Below are 20894 nucleotides of genomic sequence, written 5' to 3' on the forward strand. Positions count from 1 at the left end.
TCTCCACTTACAAATGGAATCCTCGCTCAAGCGTTACCCAAATTATCACGCAGAGGGCAGACTCTGATTATCACGCAGAGGGCAGATGTGTCAGGCTACAGAAATGCACAGCATGGGCAGAATAGGCAGAAGTGTAGGTGCGTGTCAGCCAGACAGTTTGCAGCATGAAATAGGCATGCACACAATAATGACAATTCTATCTGCAGAAATACAAAACTGACATGCATAGAGAGGCCACAACAAGTGGCTCAAATTTGGGCAGGGCAGAAATTCGCCTGTAGCTCTGATACCATGTTAAACACACATGGGAAACCAGAAAATATGAAAGATAAAACATGCAAGTACATTTTTTATTAACATGAGATATACATTTATAGTACATTGTTGTGACTGTTGGGTCTCACATCCCAAGGTCTCTTGGACTCCTTTTGTCCATTCAGCTTCCACACTAACCCATTGAGGATTAGGTGTTCAACACCTCCAACTTAAGTATCTCTGCGATATTCACAGGATCTACCATCAGTCCCTGTCTACGAACCACTTGACCCAACAAAGTCCCAAAAGGAACAAAAAACTGGCATTTCTTCAAATTGAGCGCAATCTAGTACCTTTCACAAGTATCTAGCATGAAGCACAAACTTGCCACATGGCATTTAACCAGCCAAAACATAGTCCAGTCAATAAAGTACACCTCCAAAAACTTATGAATGAATTCTTTGAATGCAACAATGACTACGCGCGAAAAAATCATAGTTGCATTCTTCAATCCGAAAGGCATTACAGTGTACTAAAAACATCCCCACTCTGTCGCGAAGGTCATCTTGCTTCTATCCTCTAGCTTGATTTTGATCTGATGGTACCTAGAGAACCCATCAGTGAAGGAGTACGCTTCCTGCCCACCTACATTATCCAATACCTCATCAGTGAACGAAGTCAGGAAAGGATTAGGTATGCAAGCGTCATTCAACTTCCTGAGATCTACGCATATCCTTATTTCATCCTTCTGCTTCTTTTCCTGTACCACCATGGGGCTTACCCAATCATATTCTTCTATGGTCTTGATGATGCCTGCCACGAGCATCTTGTCTAGCTCTAAGCGTACCTTCTCCTTATACTTTGGATTTAGACGGTAAGGTCTTTTATTAACTGGCTTTGCATCAGGATTTAACATGATCTTCATAACACCCAGGTCTCCTATTATCCCCTTTAGCTCCGTAAACTTGGTAGGGAACAAATCCTGGTATTCGTGGAGCAATTCGACAACCTTATCTATTGTCGTGTCATCCCAGTAATCTCCAATCTTCGTGAATTTGGGGTCTGCCTCCGTACCAATATTTACCTGTTTCGTTTTCAGTGGCGCGGTTATATCAAGATTCTCAATCTGCAGTTCCTCGACCTCGCGGTGGCCCTCTATTTCAGGGACATTAATCTTCCATGGATCCTCGTCTTCTTCTTTAGTAGTCACGTTATAGCATTCCAATGCATGGCTCATCTGAGTAGTCCAATCGGGTTGGATTAGATCCAAAGGATCCTGTGGTATCCTAAAAATTGTTGCTTTAACTTCTTGTAGCGCTTTGTCAATACAATCAAACCCGTCTTCGAAGTTGAATGTCATTATTAATCCTTCGCGCAGAATATCCCATTCACCTATGCCATGGCGGAGCTCTTTTTCCAAGTACCAGTTCATCGGGATGACATCCAAGGTATGAAAGAACAAGTGCACCCATTCAGGATGGGGCTTCGCTCCATAAGCCTTAGCCCATTTGGCCAAGTGTGCGCACGGATTGTCCTTCCTGTCATACTCATTTGTCATTTGTTTCAGCTTCCCAAAGCATGTTCTCATCATTCTCCTGCACTTGCGCCAATCATCAAAGCTACCCTTATGTGTACCCCACCATCTTGCGGGCGTAGCGCACAATGCCTAGTCCAAAGCTTGGAAGCGCTGTTGTTTTGGTACCTCCCTCTCAAATGCATCCAAAGATACATCTACATCATTCAAGCCATCATAAGTGGGCATATTTCTTACTTCTGATGACACACAGTGCAACGACCGGGTCATCATGTTACAGCTTAGCATGGTTACTTCATGTAGCTGATTCTTCTAGCGCTCTAATTCTTCATCAGAGTTTGAGGTGCAGGAACTCTTGTGATCCCATGTAATTCACCCATATGTTGTTGGATTCACCCAATCTTGGTCTTGCATTGTTATCTTATATATGCAGTCTAAATCATCATCACTCTCATAATCGTGGACTGGTTCAATATAGCACGATCATTCAACAGGATCTAGGGGTACTATTACACGGAGCAATTTCTTCTCAAATATCATCTTCTCCTTCTTTAGGTTGATTACCTCGTTCATGTTAGTAGCCCAATCAATGCCAAGGAGCGCAGGGTAGGGGTTACTGTCATCCACAATTTCTATCACTTCAAAGTCATCCACTGTGCTCGCACCTTCACTATCTACAATTACTCCTTGCAACCGTCTAATGGGGATGATCTTCTGCTGATTTTCCATCCTTAACTGAATCAGAGACCACTGCAGTGCAAGTCTTCCCATCCTCTCCCAAGTTTGCTTTGGTAAAACGTTCGCGTCTGACCCCAGATCCAGAATAACCTGATCCATTTCATATTCTCCTATTTATGCGATTAGTCTCATTTCTTGCCCTAGTCTTTCTTTATGCTTACCAATCTTCCATACGATGCGCGGTTCACCCAGAGTTTTTCCAGCACATCTATTTATAAGCTCCTATAACCCCTTCATAGCCTTGCTATCACGCAGCAGCTTCATGCAGGTCTCTAGAAAGGTCGTAAGCATAGAAGGGTCCATTTCCTGATCAGGCTTATCCTTGCTCCCTAAGGTAGAGGCCTCAACGAAGCTCTTCTTTGCTTCCATGAACGTTTCACGTGCGTGCTCCAAATCAAATTCAACCTCCTTCGCTGGAGCTTTGCGAACCCATGTGATGTCTTCAGGTTGTTTCCCCTTATCAACGCTTGTTGAGATTCCACTTCAGAGCACTATATTCACATTCAGATCCTCTTCATGAGGGTCAAACCTCATCATCTGTAGGTTCTGAGTTGGCTAAGGTGGTAGCACCCCTTTGTCGCGTATCCTCACGATTAGCATAGGACAGTCCTCTGTCTCATGATCAAACTGAGTACAATATTTGCATGATTGTCTCGTTGGGTTAGTGCATTCATGGGCATAGTGTCCTGGTCCTCCATAGTTGTAGAAGATTAGCTGTCCCCGGCCTTTGCTATGTCCTCCTCCACCTCGGCCTCATCCACGCCCCTGAAATCCTATTCGCTCCATCCCAGCACTTTGGTCAGGGGGCCGCATTTCTGCCTAAACCCTATAGGCAAGTGTTTTGTCCATCATCAATTCATAACTTCTGCAGTTGCGCTCATCATGCCCTACCAACCCGCAGAAGTTGTAGAACCGTTGTTGCGGTGTTTGTACAAACTTTTGCAGAAAATGATAGTTATCCATTGTATGTTTCCCTGCTACTTGACATATAGCACACCACAACACAGGCCCCGTGCTCGGTCCTACTTGGGCCTCTAGCCTCAAAGGCATTGGTCCTCCTCCTGCAATATAGTTCACAAAGACTGGGTAGTGGTCTTTGTCATGCCCCTGACCTTTACATTTCAGGCACCATACCTCTTCGCACACCTCTGGTCAAACTATTCTATCCTGCTTCAAACTTTGCATTTCAAGGCAAGGATTTTGCAACTGCGCATGGATCTTGTTGGGTCTAAAATGCAGATGCAAATTAGAGTTTCATTTATTATCAATTCGGGTAAGTAAATTTCTAGGATCGTCCAATATATATGGACTTAGAGACAAACTAAACTAAGTTAGGTGAAGAAATGCCAAAGCTCCCTTATAGGAGGTCTTTCATTGGGATTTCCAACACCTATTTAGTCATTTAATCAAAATGAAATCTAAAGACATTGTGACAAGTGTAAGAAATATTAAAGCTCCCTTATAGGAGACTGTTCGTTAATATTTCTAATCATCTTAATCAACAAACTATTTAAACTAATGAAATTAAATCACTTAAATCTAATTCTGATTGATTGCATGAAATATTAAATCTCTCTTACCAGAGACTATTAATTTATATCTCAAGCATATGAATCAGAAACTTAAACTAATGAAATCAAACATTAAATAGCAAATCAAATTCATTGAAAGAAACATTAATACTTTCTCACGAAAGGTCATTCGTTAATATTTCAAACATATGAACCAATAATTTAATCTAATGAAATTCAAAACAAACATAAACTGAAAGTTTACCAAAACAAAATGAGCATGCAAGTGAGGCAATGGGGGCCCTCCATAGCTCCACAAGCACACCTAGAAATAAGTCAAATGTAGAAGAAAATCGAATCCACTATTTATCATCAATTGCAAATTGCAATTACAAGCTCCAAGTTCTACATTCCAAGAGGTCCTAAACTCTACATTACAATGATTCTAAAATCTAAAATTACAATTGAAGGACTAAGTTTATAAATTAAAATTAAGATTACAAATGAAGGAGATAACACTCCTATTTATACAATAGTTATGATAAAAAACTCATAAAAGTGGATCCACTATTCCCTCTTCAAATCCACATATCTCTCAACCAATGGTGACACATAACCCTATCCTCCATGATCTTCTCCATCAGGTCCATGATCTTATCCATGAGGTCCATGATCTCCTCAAATTCGAATTTGAACATTGAGTGCCACATAAGGGTACCTTAGAAGCTTCCTTTGTACCTACACATGTCAACAAACTCATTCTAATTGTTAGATATAAGTATATGGATATTATTTTCTAAAGTTTAACCACAAATTCTCTTAAAAATACTAAGAATTAATAATGTTTTTGAAAACACAATGGTAACCCATTTAATGATGAAAGTGAAGCTAATGTGATGACATGGTGGTGGAATAGAGGTGAGAAAATGTGTGAATGGAGAGAAAGTGGATGTTGAATGGAGTGAAAGTGGATGTATTTTAAGGATAATTCTTAGGCCCAACATACCCCCAAATTGAAGGTATTGCATGTCCTCATGCAATCTATTACATTAATTTTGATACTTGAGCTTTGGCTTAAACTTTGCATGATATCATTTACTTAAATTTTTCAAAGTGTTTTTGATGAATTGCAGCTTGGTTGGTTCTTGTGTTTCAACCATAATTTGTTTGTTGCATTCAATTTTAATGTATGAACTTTGCATAATGATAATTTTATTTTTATTGTGAAGTATTTTTGTTGGAATGCATCATGGTTGGTTCTTGTGTAACAACCATGATTGTGTTGGCATCCAATTAACTTTTAAATACTTTTTACAAAGCCATTTTTATGCTCATGATGATGTAATAGTAAATATATTTTTAAAGTATGTGGGTTTTAGAATGTGATATATGAATATGGAAAAATATGAAGGTGACAAAGTATGAATGTAAATGTATCTCCCCCCCCAAAAAAACTAATGGTTTTGGCAATTTTTGAAATGAGGAAAGGAAGTTTTTTTTCCAAAAATTATCATTCCAGCTTTCAAGGAATTAAATGGTTAAAAGTTAGAAAATATCATACCTCAACTTACCCTTTCAAAAATGGATGAGAGTTGTGCATGCGTGGCTACAAAATTCTGATCATAGTCTTCTTCACTTGGCTGTGAAAATGGTGGATGAAGTTGAAAAAGTGAATATTTTATTGTTGTTGCATTTGTTGCTAAATTTGCTGCTGGATCTTCTGTTGAATGTTCGGAATCTGCTGCTGAATGCGGCTGAAAATGTATAAGGTTTGGAAGGTATACAAAATTCAGAATTTACACTTTCCCTCCCCAACCTTATTTATTGACTTGTCCTCAAGTCATTTACATCAAAAACTGAAAAGTAATGAAAGTAAATCTGCTTCTTCTGCTACAAACTGATGGGTCTTCAAGTCTTCTACACTCGTTGGCACAGTTCTTGTCATGTGAATAAATGTTTCGGTGTCGAACATAACAAGAAATTGTTAACTTAGTGGCCTTTAATAGATGCCACTAGTCAACACGAGAGCTCCCATCTTTGATGTGGATGAGAGTCAAGATGCCCCTAACACATCTTTCTAAGTATGAATGAATTTGTTGTTGTCGAATACTTAGAAGATCTGATGAACAAGGGACATTGGTGTATTCCCTTTATTTATCGGCATGATAGCTTGCCCTTAAGGCATGCAAGCTTCAAGGTGTTTTTAGAAAAATATTTAGACTCAAGGACTATGGACTCAAGGTGTTATTTGCAAGGGTAGGAAAAAGGAAACTGACAATGAATATGTAAAGTGGAACAAAAAGTTTGGTTGCTTTTATTGGTGGGTTAAGATTGATGAAAATGTAATGAAGTGTATGTGGATAATGAGAAATGGATAATGACTCTTGCTAGGAAAAAGTGAATTTTGGCATGCAAAATCTCAAATATAGCAAATCTACTCATTAATTCTGGAATTTCTGCTAAAATAGCTGAGTTTGACTAGCATTGACCAGCCACCTGTAGACTTTGAATTCAAAAGTGGATAGGTATTTCACCATCCTTGGACATTTAGGAACAAACCCCAGATCTTCGAATTTGCTAATCTGTCATGCAACATGTCAAACCATTAAGCTATTACAGGAAGTTGCAAGAACTTGTAATTTTCTGGAAATTTTGTTTTATAATCACAGATGGACACGATCGCTGTCACAAGTGACTGTCCATCCTCCCCTCATCAAACAACCCCACCACCGCAGAGTGATGTGGGAGAACATGCACAAACATCTGTTCAACTGTCACATCCTCCCAACATCACTTCTCTCAATTTTCGTACAGACTTGGTTGCGAATCCCATGGGTTGTCACATGTATTTTGTACCTCAACCTCCGTCTTCGTATTATGATGATCCTCCGGATTGCACTGTCTTGTGTTCTTTCACTCTGGACTCTACACCTATTGTGAACGAGGATCAAGCCATTGACGGAGTTGGTGTTGCACAACCTACCTGCATTGTCATTCATGAAGAGTATGACTGGGAGCTTGAGTGTCAATCCTCGGAGAAGGATGACTCCCTTCTGTCTGAGCCTCCTCCGTGTTTTCTAGACACCTTTCGTGATTCTGCCATCCCTGATTTCACATGTGTATCTCTGTCTACGGATGCACCCCTTGTTGATCATTCGAAGAATACACCGGATGTGAGTCCATCATCCGACAACAGAGAGGACAAATCATTCATCGAACATCTACTTGATTCTTCATCTGCTTTTTTCAGGAATGCAGAGGGTGAACATTCTTGCTTCCCATCTACCCCTCTGTGTGATTCATCAAATCATGAGGATGCTGACAAAAATCTTGAATTTTCTGATCTTGGTTGTCGTGATCTCTCCACTTCTTCATCCGATCATGATGTTGATTCAATTATTGTTAATCCGTCTAAGACATTAGTCTATGATGATCTATCTGTCGATGAAGTCGAAACCCCGTAGGCTGTCGAGGCACTTCAGCCCGAGCTGATGGTTATGTCAGGCCCTCGCCATCTTGAGGTTGGTTTCACTTCCGATTAGGAAATTGTTCAAACACCCAAGGCACCTCATCACTCATATGTATGCACTGAAGATCAATCTCACACACATATTTCGCTTCCTCCACTCGAACTACACGATCCCATTGCTCACGCGTTGGAGGAATCTTATACAACAAGCACACTTGCGCAGTATAAGTGGTCTACCTTTCTCACGTTTGCTTGCATGTCACGGTCAAGAGAATGCGTACACTTAAAATCTGCACACAGTGTCACACAACATCATGGTAAGTCCAAGGATTGCATGCCATGCACTTGCCCTCACTTATGTTCTATGGACACATCTAAACTTGGAGTGTTTCTATCTTCATTGTTATATCTTTCTTGTTTACTAGTTTGTGCAACTGTGTTGTTCGCGAACCATGCCTTCACCAACATGGGTCGACCAATGTGCTGGTGGCTGTATTGGAAGTATCACTTCACATGAGCAGACCCATGCACCATTAGCTTAGGAGTAGGAGTAGTGTTTGTTTTTGGTTTGTTTGCTTGCATGCTTGTTTGCTTCTTACCTTGCATGTTTGTTTGCTCGCTTGCTTGTTTGCTTAATCACTTTGCTTATGCATTTACTTCTACTTCTGCTTTGTTTTGTGTTTGTTTGCTTGTTTACGTTCGTAGGTTAGTTTCGCATGAAACTGTGTGCGACTCTTGAAACAAGCTGGGTAAAGTATAAGAGGACTTGTGCAGTTATCAATACTTGGTTATCTGTCATCTTGCCTTTGCATGAAGAACTTGTTATCTTCAGTCCATGATACATTGATGGAAAATATGTACTATTCGAAGTGAACCTTGGTGAAAACAAAATGCTTGCGTGCTAACTAGTGTCACCTACTCTAGTCGGTTGTTTTTGGGTTAATCTTTGTCAGCTCAGTCAAGTAGAGTAAGGTGAGGGGGAAAACATTAAAAATCACATAAGAGGTATATATAAACTACTTTTCTAAAGGAACAACCTCTTCTTCTCTCAATAATTCGGGATCCCTCTTCTACCTCTGAAATGAATAATTTCTATGCACAATTACGAAAAATGAAAAATGAAAAAGTGAAAAATTTCAAAAAAATGAAAAATGAATAAGGTGAAAGAAGAGAAAGGATTCATGTGTAGAGAGGTGATGCAAGTAACTTTGCCGGGGTACTGACCAAGCTCACTGGCAGCAGAGCGATGCTTGTGTTCCTGTGTGACTCTACTGGGGTACTGCTCAGGCCTGCTGGCAGTGGAGCAACACCAGAGATGAAACTAAAACTCTGACGACCATACTGCTTGTGCACCAATGTACCCCTCATCCCCAATCGAAACAACTATATTTACTTGGCTTGGAATGCATTTTAACTGACCACAGGCTTGGCAGATGCTACATCTTACAATCAAAAAAGTGTGGAAACCAAGATGAACAGAGCACTGAACAATACTTCCGAAGGTGTTAGACTTTATTTTCATGAACAAGGTCCATTTAGAGAGCTAAAGTTCTACCAGTGTGTCACCAAGTGTTGTAGCGGCTACAACCACCCTCCAAAATTTTTCCTTAGCTTCGTTTTAGAGCCTTCCTACCAACCATCTTCACAGCATGTCTTGCACTGTCAAGTACATAGGCTTCATTGGTTTTTCAGCAACTTGCTAGCCTGTGCATGTTAGTTTTGCCACTTCGGACTTGGGCTAGTTGCTGGCTGAGTAACTCCCTTAGAAAATTGCGCACTCCTAGAGGGGCACCAACCTTCCCTCCAGAAATTGCACAAATCTGCTGGGTAGCCTGCTGGGGCTCAGAAATTGGGCAATGCAGTTAGACAATCTTCCTTGGGAAAATTGCACAATCTAGCCCAGCACTACAGCTCAGCCCAAAAATTGCAAAAATCAATTGGGAAGACTGTTGAGCTCCAAAATTGTGCAGAGCAGTCAGACATGCTTCCTTGGAAAAATTGCACAATCTGGCCAACACTGTAGCTCAGCCCATAAATTGCACAATTATGGGTAGTAGTCACCTGCTCCTAGAAATTGCGCAATCCATCAAGGACAGACAACCCAGCTCCTCCTAGAAATTATGCAATTCTTGGCAGCAGTCACCTGCTCCTCCCAAAAATTGCACAGTCCCTCTGGGACAACCAACCCAGCTCCTCTCAGAAATTACACAAATCCCTCTCTCAGTCAAGCAGGTTGTTGCATGTGCCTTCAGGTTGACTGGTTCCCTCCAGGACCAAGCAAAATTGATTTGCATGCATGGGCTGCTCTTCCCAAAATAGAAAAAGGTAGCATGAAAAAGGCATCCCTAGATCTAGGGATCTATACTTAGCAACTGGAGGTTACATGCAAATCTCATTTTAGAAACCTCTCGCCAAGTGTCACTTTCTCCTAGATTTGTGGCCTGTGTGTCATAACCTCGATCTTATGAAAACTTATGAACCAGACACTACAGAGCTCATTCCTCACATCGATCTTGCAACTCTGACATCCCACATTGCATCCAGGAGTCTTTGGCACTTTCAGCTTAGCTGTTTGAGGGTAAGTCTTCTTTTCATGTCTTGTGTTGTGTTTCTGTCGCTTTTTGTGTTTCTCTTTGTTTGAGTGTTTTCTACTTGATTTCAATGAGTGCTTACTGTCATTTTAATGTATGTTAGCTTGTAGAAGCACTGTTTCAGTTTTTGTTCACATCTCACTGTTGTCGCATGCATGACACTATTTTTGCACTGACGATCATTGTTAAGGCGACTCGCTTCACACACATGCATGCTTTCTTGTTTTCTGAATCCTGCACTTACTATTTGCATGCATGATCATTCACTCTTGTTTACAATCACTATCACCATGCATTCAGACTTCTCATGTTTTCAGTCGGCCGTCGGCGGGTCTGGGCTGCCTTAGCCTGGACCTTGCCTTGCCCGACTAGCATTGTACATTTTTGGAAGTGAAGGCTCTAGCTTCCCTCCAGAAATTGTGCAAGTTTGGCCCAACACTAACCTCCAGGCTTTCATTGCACAATTCTGGGAGGCAGTGCCTTGTTGGCCCCAGAAAATGCGCAATGCAGTTTGCTGGTTTACATGTCACTACTGACTGAAATTGCGCATTACGCAGTTCCAGTCCTCAACAGGCCAGGCTGGACTATGAATTGCACAGTTCCAGCATTCAGTCAGCCTCCCGACCGGCCGGACTGTGCGTTGCACAGTTTTTGTAGTCAGTCTCCTAGCCTCCCGGTGAAAATTGCACAATCTTCATAGACAATCACACAAGTATGTTGCATGTCATTCCTCCAGTTTGTTTTGGTTTTCGATTGATAGATTGCTTGTCATGAGTGTTTTTATGTCTCCAGGTATCACAGGTGTTTTTCTGCCTCTCAATAGCACAGGTACAATGGCTTCAAGGAGAGCAGAGTCGATGACACTGTTCAGAGAACAACTAGGGATGCAGTGGATCAAGTGTCTATGAACTTGCCTATCTATGAAGACATCAAGTTGTTCATGGAAAAGGATATCAAGATGAAATGGCAGTGATGTCACAACAAGCAACACCATCAGCAGCAGTAGAAGGTAGCACACCTACATGTGACAAATGCAAGAGGAGGGTTGTTGACAATGTAGAGGTGGAACAAAGTTGCAAGCTCAAGTAGATCCACCTGTGATGAAAGCATTTTTAGAGATTAAGACTGTGAGGTGACGACACGAAAAGAGGATCGCATGAAGGTAGGGAGAGAAATAGAGAAGGAGTTGCAGCAGGAATATGCACATAAGGAGGTGCAACATGCACAGATTGATGAAATTGCACCCATACAGGTTATGGACCCATCCAATAGTTGGCATGGAGCAGAGATGGTGAGCAATGTTTTCGATCACATGCAAGGGTATTCAGGAGCATGGATGTCATTGTGTGCATGCATGCGATCCCACCCATTTGGCACACTCACCAAAGCGAAGACAAGAAGCAAGTCCGACTGAAGGTGAACATGTATTTTGACAAGTTGATGCGCATGGTCACCAACACATACTTGGAGATCAGCACAGACACTATGCATCAGTATGTTGTTGGTACATCTGAACTCAACATGATGATGCAAATATTATCAAATGAGTTGGACAAAGGAGCCATATCAGTTTACCCGGATGCAACAGAGGCAAGAGTTCGCTTTCAGCAAGATGTCTGATTCGGATTTAAACAGGAATGCAACAAATTACAGAGATAACCATAAACACAGAGATGCAACAGAAATAATACTTAATTTCATTAATGTAAAATACTGAAATATGCTTATAAACAGAAATGGAAATAAACCAGCTAGGGCAATGGTAGCTTATCTCTGAGAAGAGATGTGACGGCTACATGCATCTGAACTGTGTTATAATGAGGCTCGAAGGCCTATTTATTGTTGAGAAACAATGGAAAACCCTTAACATGCCAAAACCTAACCCTAGAAGATGAAATGCCAAATTGTGGGCCCCGTTTTGGGTAAGTGGTACATCAACTTCCCGGGCTCATAACTTTGGCACCCGATCTTTGTTTGACGCGTGCAATAGCTCATTAGAAAGATCTATCCAAGCACTACAACTTTGGGAATATCAACATAAATCCATGAACCCATGCTCCCAGATTTCCCAAAAAACGTTGTTTAGGGCCTCAAAACGACTTCAGAAGTTCACGACCCGAAAAACTGCTAAAAATAGTAAATTGTGCTACAATTATGGAAGCTGAAAAACTGAAAGAGACAGTTGTGGGGGTTCAAGTGGGATAGGTGGGTGGCCACCAACATCCACCTGGATCATTCCTCCCCCCTTAGGAAGCAATGGTCCCCATTGCGTTGAGTTCCTCCATCTGCTGAACTTGGTCCCTGGTGAGCTGTTTTGCAATCTCGGATGTGTCCAGTAATGGTGGGAAGCATGGTTGAGGGCGGTACACATTGACCACTTGGTGCAGGCGAAGGAATGGAGGAATGTTGTGCTCCAAAATATTATTTCCCACAACCTTGGTAATGGTGTAAGGACCATGTCAGTGTGGTCGGAGCTTCTGATGGGATCTTGTAAGGTGTTCTTTTTATAGATGCAACGAGACTTTGTTGCCCACCGGAAGCTTGTGTGGTACCCCTGTGGGTGAGGAGAAGTTGTTCCTATGTTCTTTCATGACCATATCCCTCTGCTATTACTGCTGCGTGGAGGAACCCTTCGCGGGGGTCATGGATGTGGTGACGATCTTCCCCTTACTTTGGGAGTGAACCAGACAAAAAATGAATTTCCTAGTCTGGGAAATGAGCTTGCTGCCTTTCTTGGCAGTGATCAAAGAGGTGGTGGTAGGTGGGGCTACCTCTGGTATCTTGTATAATGAATTACACAAAGAAATAATGACAACACGAGGCCTTGACTCATACACAGCATGTCACCTCCACAAGTATGGCTGGCCTAATAGTACATCACAAACATTCAGAGGTGTAACATCACAAAATACCTCGTCTGTGAAGGGTTTGATGTTGTAGGGAAGGTGGCACTGCTGGCAAACTTGGAGGTCTCGTCCTTCGTGAAGCCACCCGATACTGTATGGCTGCAGGTGTGGTGTAGTTGGTAGGCCCAACCGCTTCACAACCTTTGTTGAAATGAGGTTATTTTGGCTGCCACTGTTGACAATGAATTGCGGCGAACCCTTCCCCCACATCTGTGAGTGGAAAATACGCTCCCCCTCTTCTGGATCTTTGGGCTCATTCTTCTGGACCTTGGCGGTGGCAATAGTGGCATTGGGCTCTGCATCAATGATCTGCTTCCCTTTGCCATTCCCCTTGTCGAGTTTTGACTCAGGATCAGAGCATGCATCTGATTCTGAAGCCTTCAAATCGGCCACCAGTGACTACTTGGTCCGACACTCACTTGTGTTGTGAGTGGGGCTCTTGTGGAACTCACACCACTTTCATGTGTTCTTCTTTGACTTCGTGGTGTTGTTCTTTTCTTGCGGCTTCAACGAGTTGTCTTGGATCACACCACCTTGGCTTTATCCTTTGGTCTTCAGATTCGCAGATCCAAAGTCTCACTTCTTTTGTTTGAACTTGTGCTTGATTTTAACAATGTATCGGTACGCCATGTCGAGCGAGGAGATGTTCAGGAACTCCATCTCTTCCTGGATGTATCTATGTAGGCAATCGCGGTATTTGAGTACCAAATGTAGCTCAGAGTTCTTGATACCCAACTGTGTGCGAAGGGTGTGAAAAATGTTTGTGAACTCTGGCACATCCTGGTCCCTTCCTTGTCGCAGCATCGTCCACTTTATGTATTTCTCCTCATAGCTTTTGACAGGGTAGTACTGTTCCTTGATGGCATCCCGAAAGGAATTCCAAGTGGGTGAAACTGAAAATAGTGAGCCCGTACTTTCATCCTTTTGCTCGCAGTAGGTTTCCCACCAGTCCTTGACGTGGGGGGCTGCTTTGAGAAGAGCAAAAATAATCTTTTCCCGACTGGAAAAATCATGAACAAAAAAATACCCTTCTAGCAGATTTAACCATTTATCTATGGCATTTGCATCTATTTGACCCTCGAAGATGGGGATTTCAAAATTAACTTGTACCTTAAAGGGTGTGGCATTTCCAAAGTAGCTGTTGGAAGCCGATGCGTCGCCTCTGGGTAGCCGCTGAAGGATCTGGGCAAAACTGTCCATCATCGTGTTCCTTTGTCACTCGAGGGCTTCTTCGAGCAATATTTTGATAGGATCTCCTGCCCCCTCATCTTTCTTCTCATCCGCCATGGTAGGCCGTCGGGATTTGCGGGGCTGGTCTTGCAAAGGTTCGACTAGTTCAATCCCTAACTCCTTATATCCCGACCTCGTTGGGGACATGCAAATAAAAACAGAAAAAAAGCAGACCGCCTTGATACCACTGATCCGGATTTAAATAGGAACGCAACAAATTATAGAGATAACCATAAACACAGAGATGCAGCGGAAAATATACTTCATTTCACTAATGTAAAATACTGAAATATGCTTACAAACAGAAATGGAAATAAACCAGCTAGGGCAATGGTAGCTTATCTCTAAGAAGCGATGTGGCGGCTACATGCCTCTAGACTGTGTTACAATGAGGCTCTAAGGTCTATTTATTGTTGAGAAGCAATGAAAAACCCTTAACATCCCAAAACCTAACCCTAGAAGATGAAACGCCAAATTGTGGGCCCTGTTTTGAGTAAGTTGGTACATCAACTTCCTGGGGTCGTAACTTTGGCACCCGATCTTCATTTGACGCGTGCAATAGCTAGTTAGAAAGATCTATTCGAGCACTACAATTTTGTGTAGAGCAATGTCGATCCATGGCCCCATGTTTGTCCCAGATTTCCCAAAAAACGTTGTTTAGGGCCTCAAAACGGCTCTGGAAGTTCAGGACCCGAAAAACTACTAAAAATAGTAAATTGTGCTACAATTACAGAAACTGAAAAACCAAAAGAGACAATTGTGGGGGTCCAAGTGGGCTAGGTGGGTGGCCACCAACATCCACCTGGATCAATGTCACCATTGAACGCACAGACACCATCATGGACAACCAAGCTTGGCATCAGTTCGCCACCGTCGATCATCACAAGGATGTTGAAGAGTTGGTCTTACCACAACTATCCAAGTGTTAGTGATAGCTTTCATGGCTTGCTCAAGCCTATTTTGTCTCACATGGGTACATGTGTAGATTGTATGTAACATCTTGTAAATTAGAAGTCCAAGTGTCGATAGTTGAATGTAAGCAGTCATGTAGTAGGTGAAGAGTCATGTGAGGGTAGGTAAAGAGTCATAAAGGGGAATGTCAAGGGTCACCCCACCATTTTCTATTTATAGAACCTCATAACTCATTGTAGGGGCTTTTTGTCAGCCAAGCTTCTGATAGGAGTATCTTAGAGAAATCTTGGAGAGTATTGCAATGAGCCTTGGCTTCTCCACAATGCAGAGCTAGTACATCTCTTTGGAGGAGCAGGCAGCAGTGACTATAACGTTCCACTACCAGGACTAGTGGTTGTTCATGGTTGTACTGTATGATTGGAACTTTCACTTCTTAATATAACAGAGCCAACACCTTTCATGCATATGTTGTTATTATATTTCAGCTATCTTGGTTACTCTAATGATATATGTATCTGTTTTCTTACGCATGCATGTATGGAATCTTTCTATATATGTATGTATGAATCTTACTGAGATGTGTTGTTGGTTTAACCATCACTTTGGATTGTTAGCTTACTTGCTTTCTAGTTTGTGATGCATCTTCGCTCGTGTGTTCCCTTCCAAGTCGCATGCTTCCACAAGTTTCTAAGTGATGCACTCACCTCACTTTTCGTGTGATAGAACCATTCATACACCTTCCTTTGCTTACTGCGCATGTCACACCCTTGCTACCAACAGGGACATGTTGCTTGCCTCTGCGTGTAACTGCGGTCAAGGTGATACCATATGACCCATTGCAGGGACTCCTACACGAAACGACCTGAGGTCTATTTGGGACTTCTTACCGGGGAGATCCCCTGACATGTTGGCGGCTCCAACACCGTCAACACAATATTTTGACATTACTTAGTGAAGGTAAGGGACCATTCCACAAACGTTCTTGTCTCTCTCACACTTGTCAATTGGCTCAATGGTGAGGCTTATTATTGCCTTTATTGGACCCATCTAGTTGATGCAAGGTGTGAGGAGCAATGCCACTCCCTACTCATGGTATAAGGGGTCTTAACCCAAAAGTTTAGATGTTGTTGGAGATGTTTTGTCTCCTTTGTTTATTTCCACACTCACAATGTGATTTGAAAGTACTAGCCGATACAAGTTAGCACACTATTTTACTAAGAAAAACTTTGGATACAAAACATTGAATTAAAAGCAACATCATTATGTTTCTTCCATATGTAAAAAGTGAATTGGTCTTTAACAAGTTCCATATAGGCTACTTGGAACTTAATGACCCAAGGTGGTATAGGTATATTTATAAATAAAATGTTATGTATATATAAAAATAAGAAATTAAGTTTTAATTTACTTGTTGGAATCCCGATTGTCGTTACACCAAAACCCGCAGGTGTTAGTAAACGGACGCATTTCCAAAGTTCACGAATCTATGAGAGGCGGTTAAGTACATGTCATGAAACACACAGGGAGCGTTGGTTTATCCAATGTCCAACAATCTCCCCCCAACACGAACCAGGTTGATTCGAGCTCGAGACCTTTGGCTCTGATACCACTTGTTGGAATCACAATTGTCGTTACATCAAAACCCGCATGTGTTTGTAAACAGATGCATCGCTAGAGTTAATAGATCTTTGAGAGGTGATTAAGCACATGTCGTGAAACACATGGGGAGCATTGGTTTATCCAATGTCCAACAATCTCCAATTTTACCCATTTTCTAAAGTAAACATAATTCCAAGTAATTTTAAGTAAGCGGTTAGATTGTAATCAAAGCAATAATATCTAGTTTCATGTATTTGTCAATTGGGAACAATTGTTATCATCCCCACCCAAGTTCAACTCTCACAAGTGATATGATGAGCTTTGTTGTAATGGCTTCAAGCCTTGGTGTTGAGTTGGAGTAGTCTCATATTCCTCATATGGAATACAAAGATATTTCTCATGGAGAAGGAAACAAAAAAACTTGAAAAAAAAGAAAAAAATTATAGTTTCATGTATTTGATTGCAAATACTATTTCGGTTTAAATTTCTAATATTAGTTTTTATATTTGTCAATTGGCTTTATCTCTAGTGATCGGGAGGAATGATTGTTATTCTCCCCACCGAGGTTCAATTCTAGTAAGTAATATGATGAACTTTGTTGTAATGGCTTGGCTTGAAACCTTAATGTTAAATTTGAGCAACCCCTCAAGATATTTCTCATATAGAATATAAAGAAATTTCTCATAGATAAAAAAGAGAGAAACACTAGTTTCATATATTTGATTAAAGATAAATAATATTAAAAAATAGATAACTCCATTGAAAATAAGTGAAAAATATTAATTATCTTACAAATATTATATAGGTTAAAATTATCGTGAAATCTTACAATAATACTTCAAATTAATTTTAAATGAAAACAATCCAAAATTTAAAAAAAAACTAATAAAAATGAAAATCTACTATTTATAAATGAGTAACCAATCATTTAAATGACACAATTGACACAATTTTATTTGAATAAAAATTATCATTATCATATTGACAAATAAATTATAATAAATTTATCACTTGAAAAAATAAATAATTTATATTCACATTCACTATCACCCTCTATATCTATATAAAATGAATAGTGACTACAAAAATCAACATGTGTGGCCAACATCTATGGCACTTCTCAATCACTAATTATGAGTTATACATATGGCATATATCCACTTTCATTTAAAGCCTCTCCTTTATAGCCTGTCTTTTAGTCTCACATCTTTTGTTTATTGATATTTTATCATTCATATCACTGTTTTCAATGATGGCATCGTTCTCACTTCACATCTTTTAGTCCCACATATTACTGTTTTGTTTATTGATATTGTGTCATCATATTACTGTGCATCGTTCTCACTTCACATCGACATCGCAATTAGTCTGAGGGTTGGAAAAACAAGAACTATAATCTCTGAGTGGGGTCTTGAGTTCACGCTCCCTTCCATATTTGAAGGGTGGCAGATTGCTCATGTATAGCTATCGGCCCTCATTGTGATACTATGTAATGGACCTCGTTTGAGGAGTGGAACCCACCTTTTTTCCTTTTAAATGCATTGAACTTTATGTTTAAAGGCTCGTTTCCATTCAAACATACCTCTCTTCGGTTCGTTGGCTACTTTGGTTACTGCTAATTTGTTTTGTAACAAACACTTAAACAAATAATAGATTCTTCCGAAGGCAAACAAAGGAATATAAGCCTAACAAGCGGCTCAAAATGTGACACATGCAAAAGCTCGTATACCACAAGTCGTCGCAATACTCAAAACTTGTGTTACACACAGAGACCATGGATACTTCAACAAAACTCCAAACGCAATTCATGTGGCCTGCCCATATCTCTCTTGCCCTCAGATTTTGAAGAATCTACATCGCGAATCTACGCTATTCATTATAAATAGAATCTATATAAATTTCTCTTATAAAAAAAACTAAAAAAAAACTGTCCGTACATACGCACTGCCCATCGCACGATTGGAATTTCGAAAACCAACAACCCAGCGGGCGCCCCTGGTAAGCAATCCCCATCGCGAATCTAATTCATGCTCGACAGGAGGAAATGGACACCTTTATCCTGCCTGACTCCACTACGTGACAGATACTTTCAACCCGGCTTTCCGAGTCCTATATCCTCCTCATTCTGTGCCACTAAGTTCATGAACTTTCTGAGTACTGGACTTTTACCAGAATTTCGGTTATGATATCTTTCTTAGGTTTTAATACCATGATGTTACTCCGTAGTTCTACTCATAGGCTGAATTTCCTCATTGTGCTTTAACCACCCTTGCCAGTAACATGCAATTGGAGCAGCTGAATTCTCTCATTGTGCTTCAACCAGAATCAAAATTGAATTTGCGCGGATATATTCAGCTGCCCCAGTTGCATGTTACTGGCAATGGCGATGTACAGCCCAGATTCGAAAGAACGCTGCCTAAAGCTGATTTAGATAACCCCTTATCGAATGGCAGTTCAAGGAGGCTGGGTTTAAGTTCGGGGTCCGGTCCTTTGGAACTCTGTAGAAAGCTATCTACAAGAAATTTTGTGAGCAAAGTTGTATTGGATGAGGTTTTCAAAGAGGAATTTGAGGATTCTGATACTCAAATATCAGTTGGGTTTCAAAGCGCGGGAGACGCACAGGAGGAATGTCGAGGGAAAAACATAGCAGCAATTGGAGCCCATGGAGGTGAGGGACCTTTTGTCTCTGGAAGGAGGAAAGATGATTTGATGAGTGGCACGATATTTGAAGTCACTGGAGTAACCTTGGTGTTCGATAGGGCTGTTATTGGATCGAAAACTGCGACGGCTTCTTGTGAAGATGGGTCCGGATCAGATTCCAATAATACAGATGCTTACTTTAAGAAAATGCTTCGGGCAGATCCTGGCAACCCACTTCTGTTAACGAATTATGCGAGGTTCGCGAAGGAGGTTAGTATTGACGAATCTGAACTGCGTTTATGCTGTTATATGACTAATCATGTTAGTGTTATTGACTGCATAGCATTAATCTCTTATATATCAAAGACACTCAATTCATAAAATGTATATTCTTACATTTTTAATACTGCCGGCTTTGTGTCTGGAAAGAGCTGAGGAATATTATTGGAGGGCCATACTAGCTAGTCCGGGTCATGGAGATGCCCTCTCTAGTTATGCCAATCTTATATGGTGCACCTCCTGCACAATTTTACTATGATCAAGCTGTAGAGGCTGCTCCGGATGACTGTTGAGTATCTTTCCTATCTCTTCACTGGTTTTATCCAATTATGTGTACCTTTATGTGTAAGGTTTTATGCTCCCTCTTTCGCTTGTTACCTCCATTGCTTTGTTTGCATTTGATCCTATTTAGACATTGATGTTCAGCTGATGACTGCTATTTCTAGTCCAAGTCTAGAGATGCCTAGATGAGGATCTGGTAGACTGTATTTATGATGATACTAAAACTTACATACAAATTTAATCATAACTCGTGTAGAAAAGGAGGGAAACTTTAAATCTCAAATGGCTATAAAAGTGGCTAGATTCATGGATTCTAATATCTGAAACCATTTAACTGAATAAGATCAAGTGGTCAGCTGGAGAATAAGGGGGTCATCTGCGGCTAGAAATGCTCTCTGATGGCAGGTCACGTGCATTGAAATGGATCCTGGATACCAATTCAGTGGCATGGAGACAATCTTACGCCAGTTGATGCAAGAACGTATAGCAGCTGGTGCAGATCTTTCAAACTATGTTTGTATAAGCATGGAGATATATGGACTTCTGCTGGCACCAAAAAGAACTTTGAAGTTATACTAACAACTTTATGAGCTAAATGGGAATTGTGTTTTACATGGGGGATGAAAATAGTTTCTGATAGATGTTCGGCAGCCTTCATGTAATATTTCTTTTTTTCGATGTAGTTAGAATGGACAAAATCTATCTATCATATTTACCGTGGTATGTATTTATGGTATTTTCTTTATGGTTTTTATAGAATCCATCAAGTTTATAAAAAGGAATGTATTGGGATCCTTTTGAGTTTGTTTATCTTATTGTGTGTTTGTTGAGAATTTGGTAGTGAGTCAATTCTAGGTGCATCTATCCAGGATTCACAAGTGGATATCTATCCAGGATTCACAAGTGAGCTTCAGTGTCTTAGATTAGTCATAGTTAGAAATTCTTAGT

General features: G+C 40.7%; 1 protein-coding gene across 1 annotated transcript; it reads left to right on the forward strand.

The window, feature by feature from the left end:
• Nucleotides 1-18802: 18802 nt before the first annotated feature.
• LOC149230130 (uncharacterized) lies at nucleotides 18803-20676 on the forward strand. Its single transcript, XM_089376000.1, has 2 exons — nucleotides 18803-19655; nucleotides 19815-20676. The coding sequence occupies exons 1-2, from the start codon at nucleotides 19026-19028 to the stop codon at nucleotides 19818-19820; spliced, it is 636 nt and encodes a 211-aa protein (XP_089232126.1). The 5' UTR covers nucleotides 18803-19025; the 3' UTR covers nucleotides 19821-20676.
• Nucleotides 20677-20894: the final 218 nt, after the last annotated feature.

This window comes from Pinus tabuliformis, chromosome J (genome assembly GCF_031772625.1).
Source record: "Pinus tabuliformis cultivar Carrire ecotype Pingquan chromosome J, CPIR1, whole genome shotgun sequence".
Taxonomy (NCBI): Eukaryota; Viridiplantae; Streptophyta; class Pinopsida; order Pinales; family Pinaceae; genus Pinus; species Pinus tabuliformis.

Bases quoted from the DNA above. Each gene is read 5' to 3' on its own strand.
- LOC149230130 (XM_089376000.1), top strand. From the start codon at position 19,026: ATGCAATTGGAGCAGCTGAATTCTCTCATTGTGCTTCAACCAGAATCA.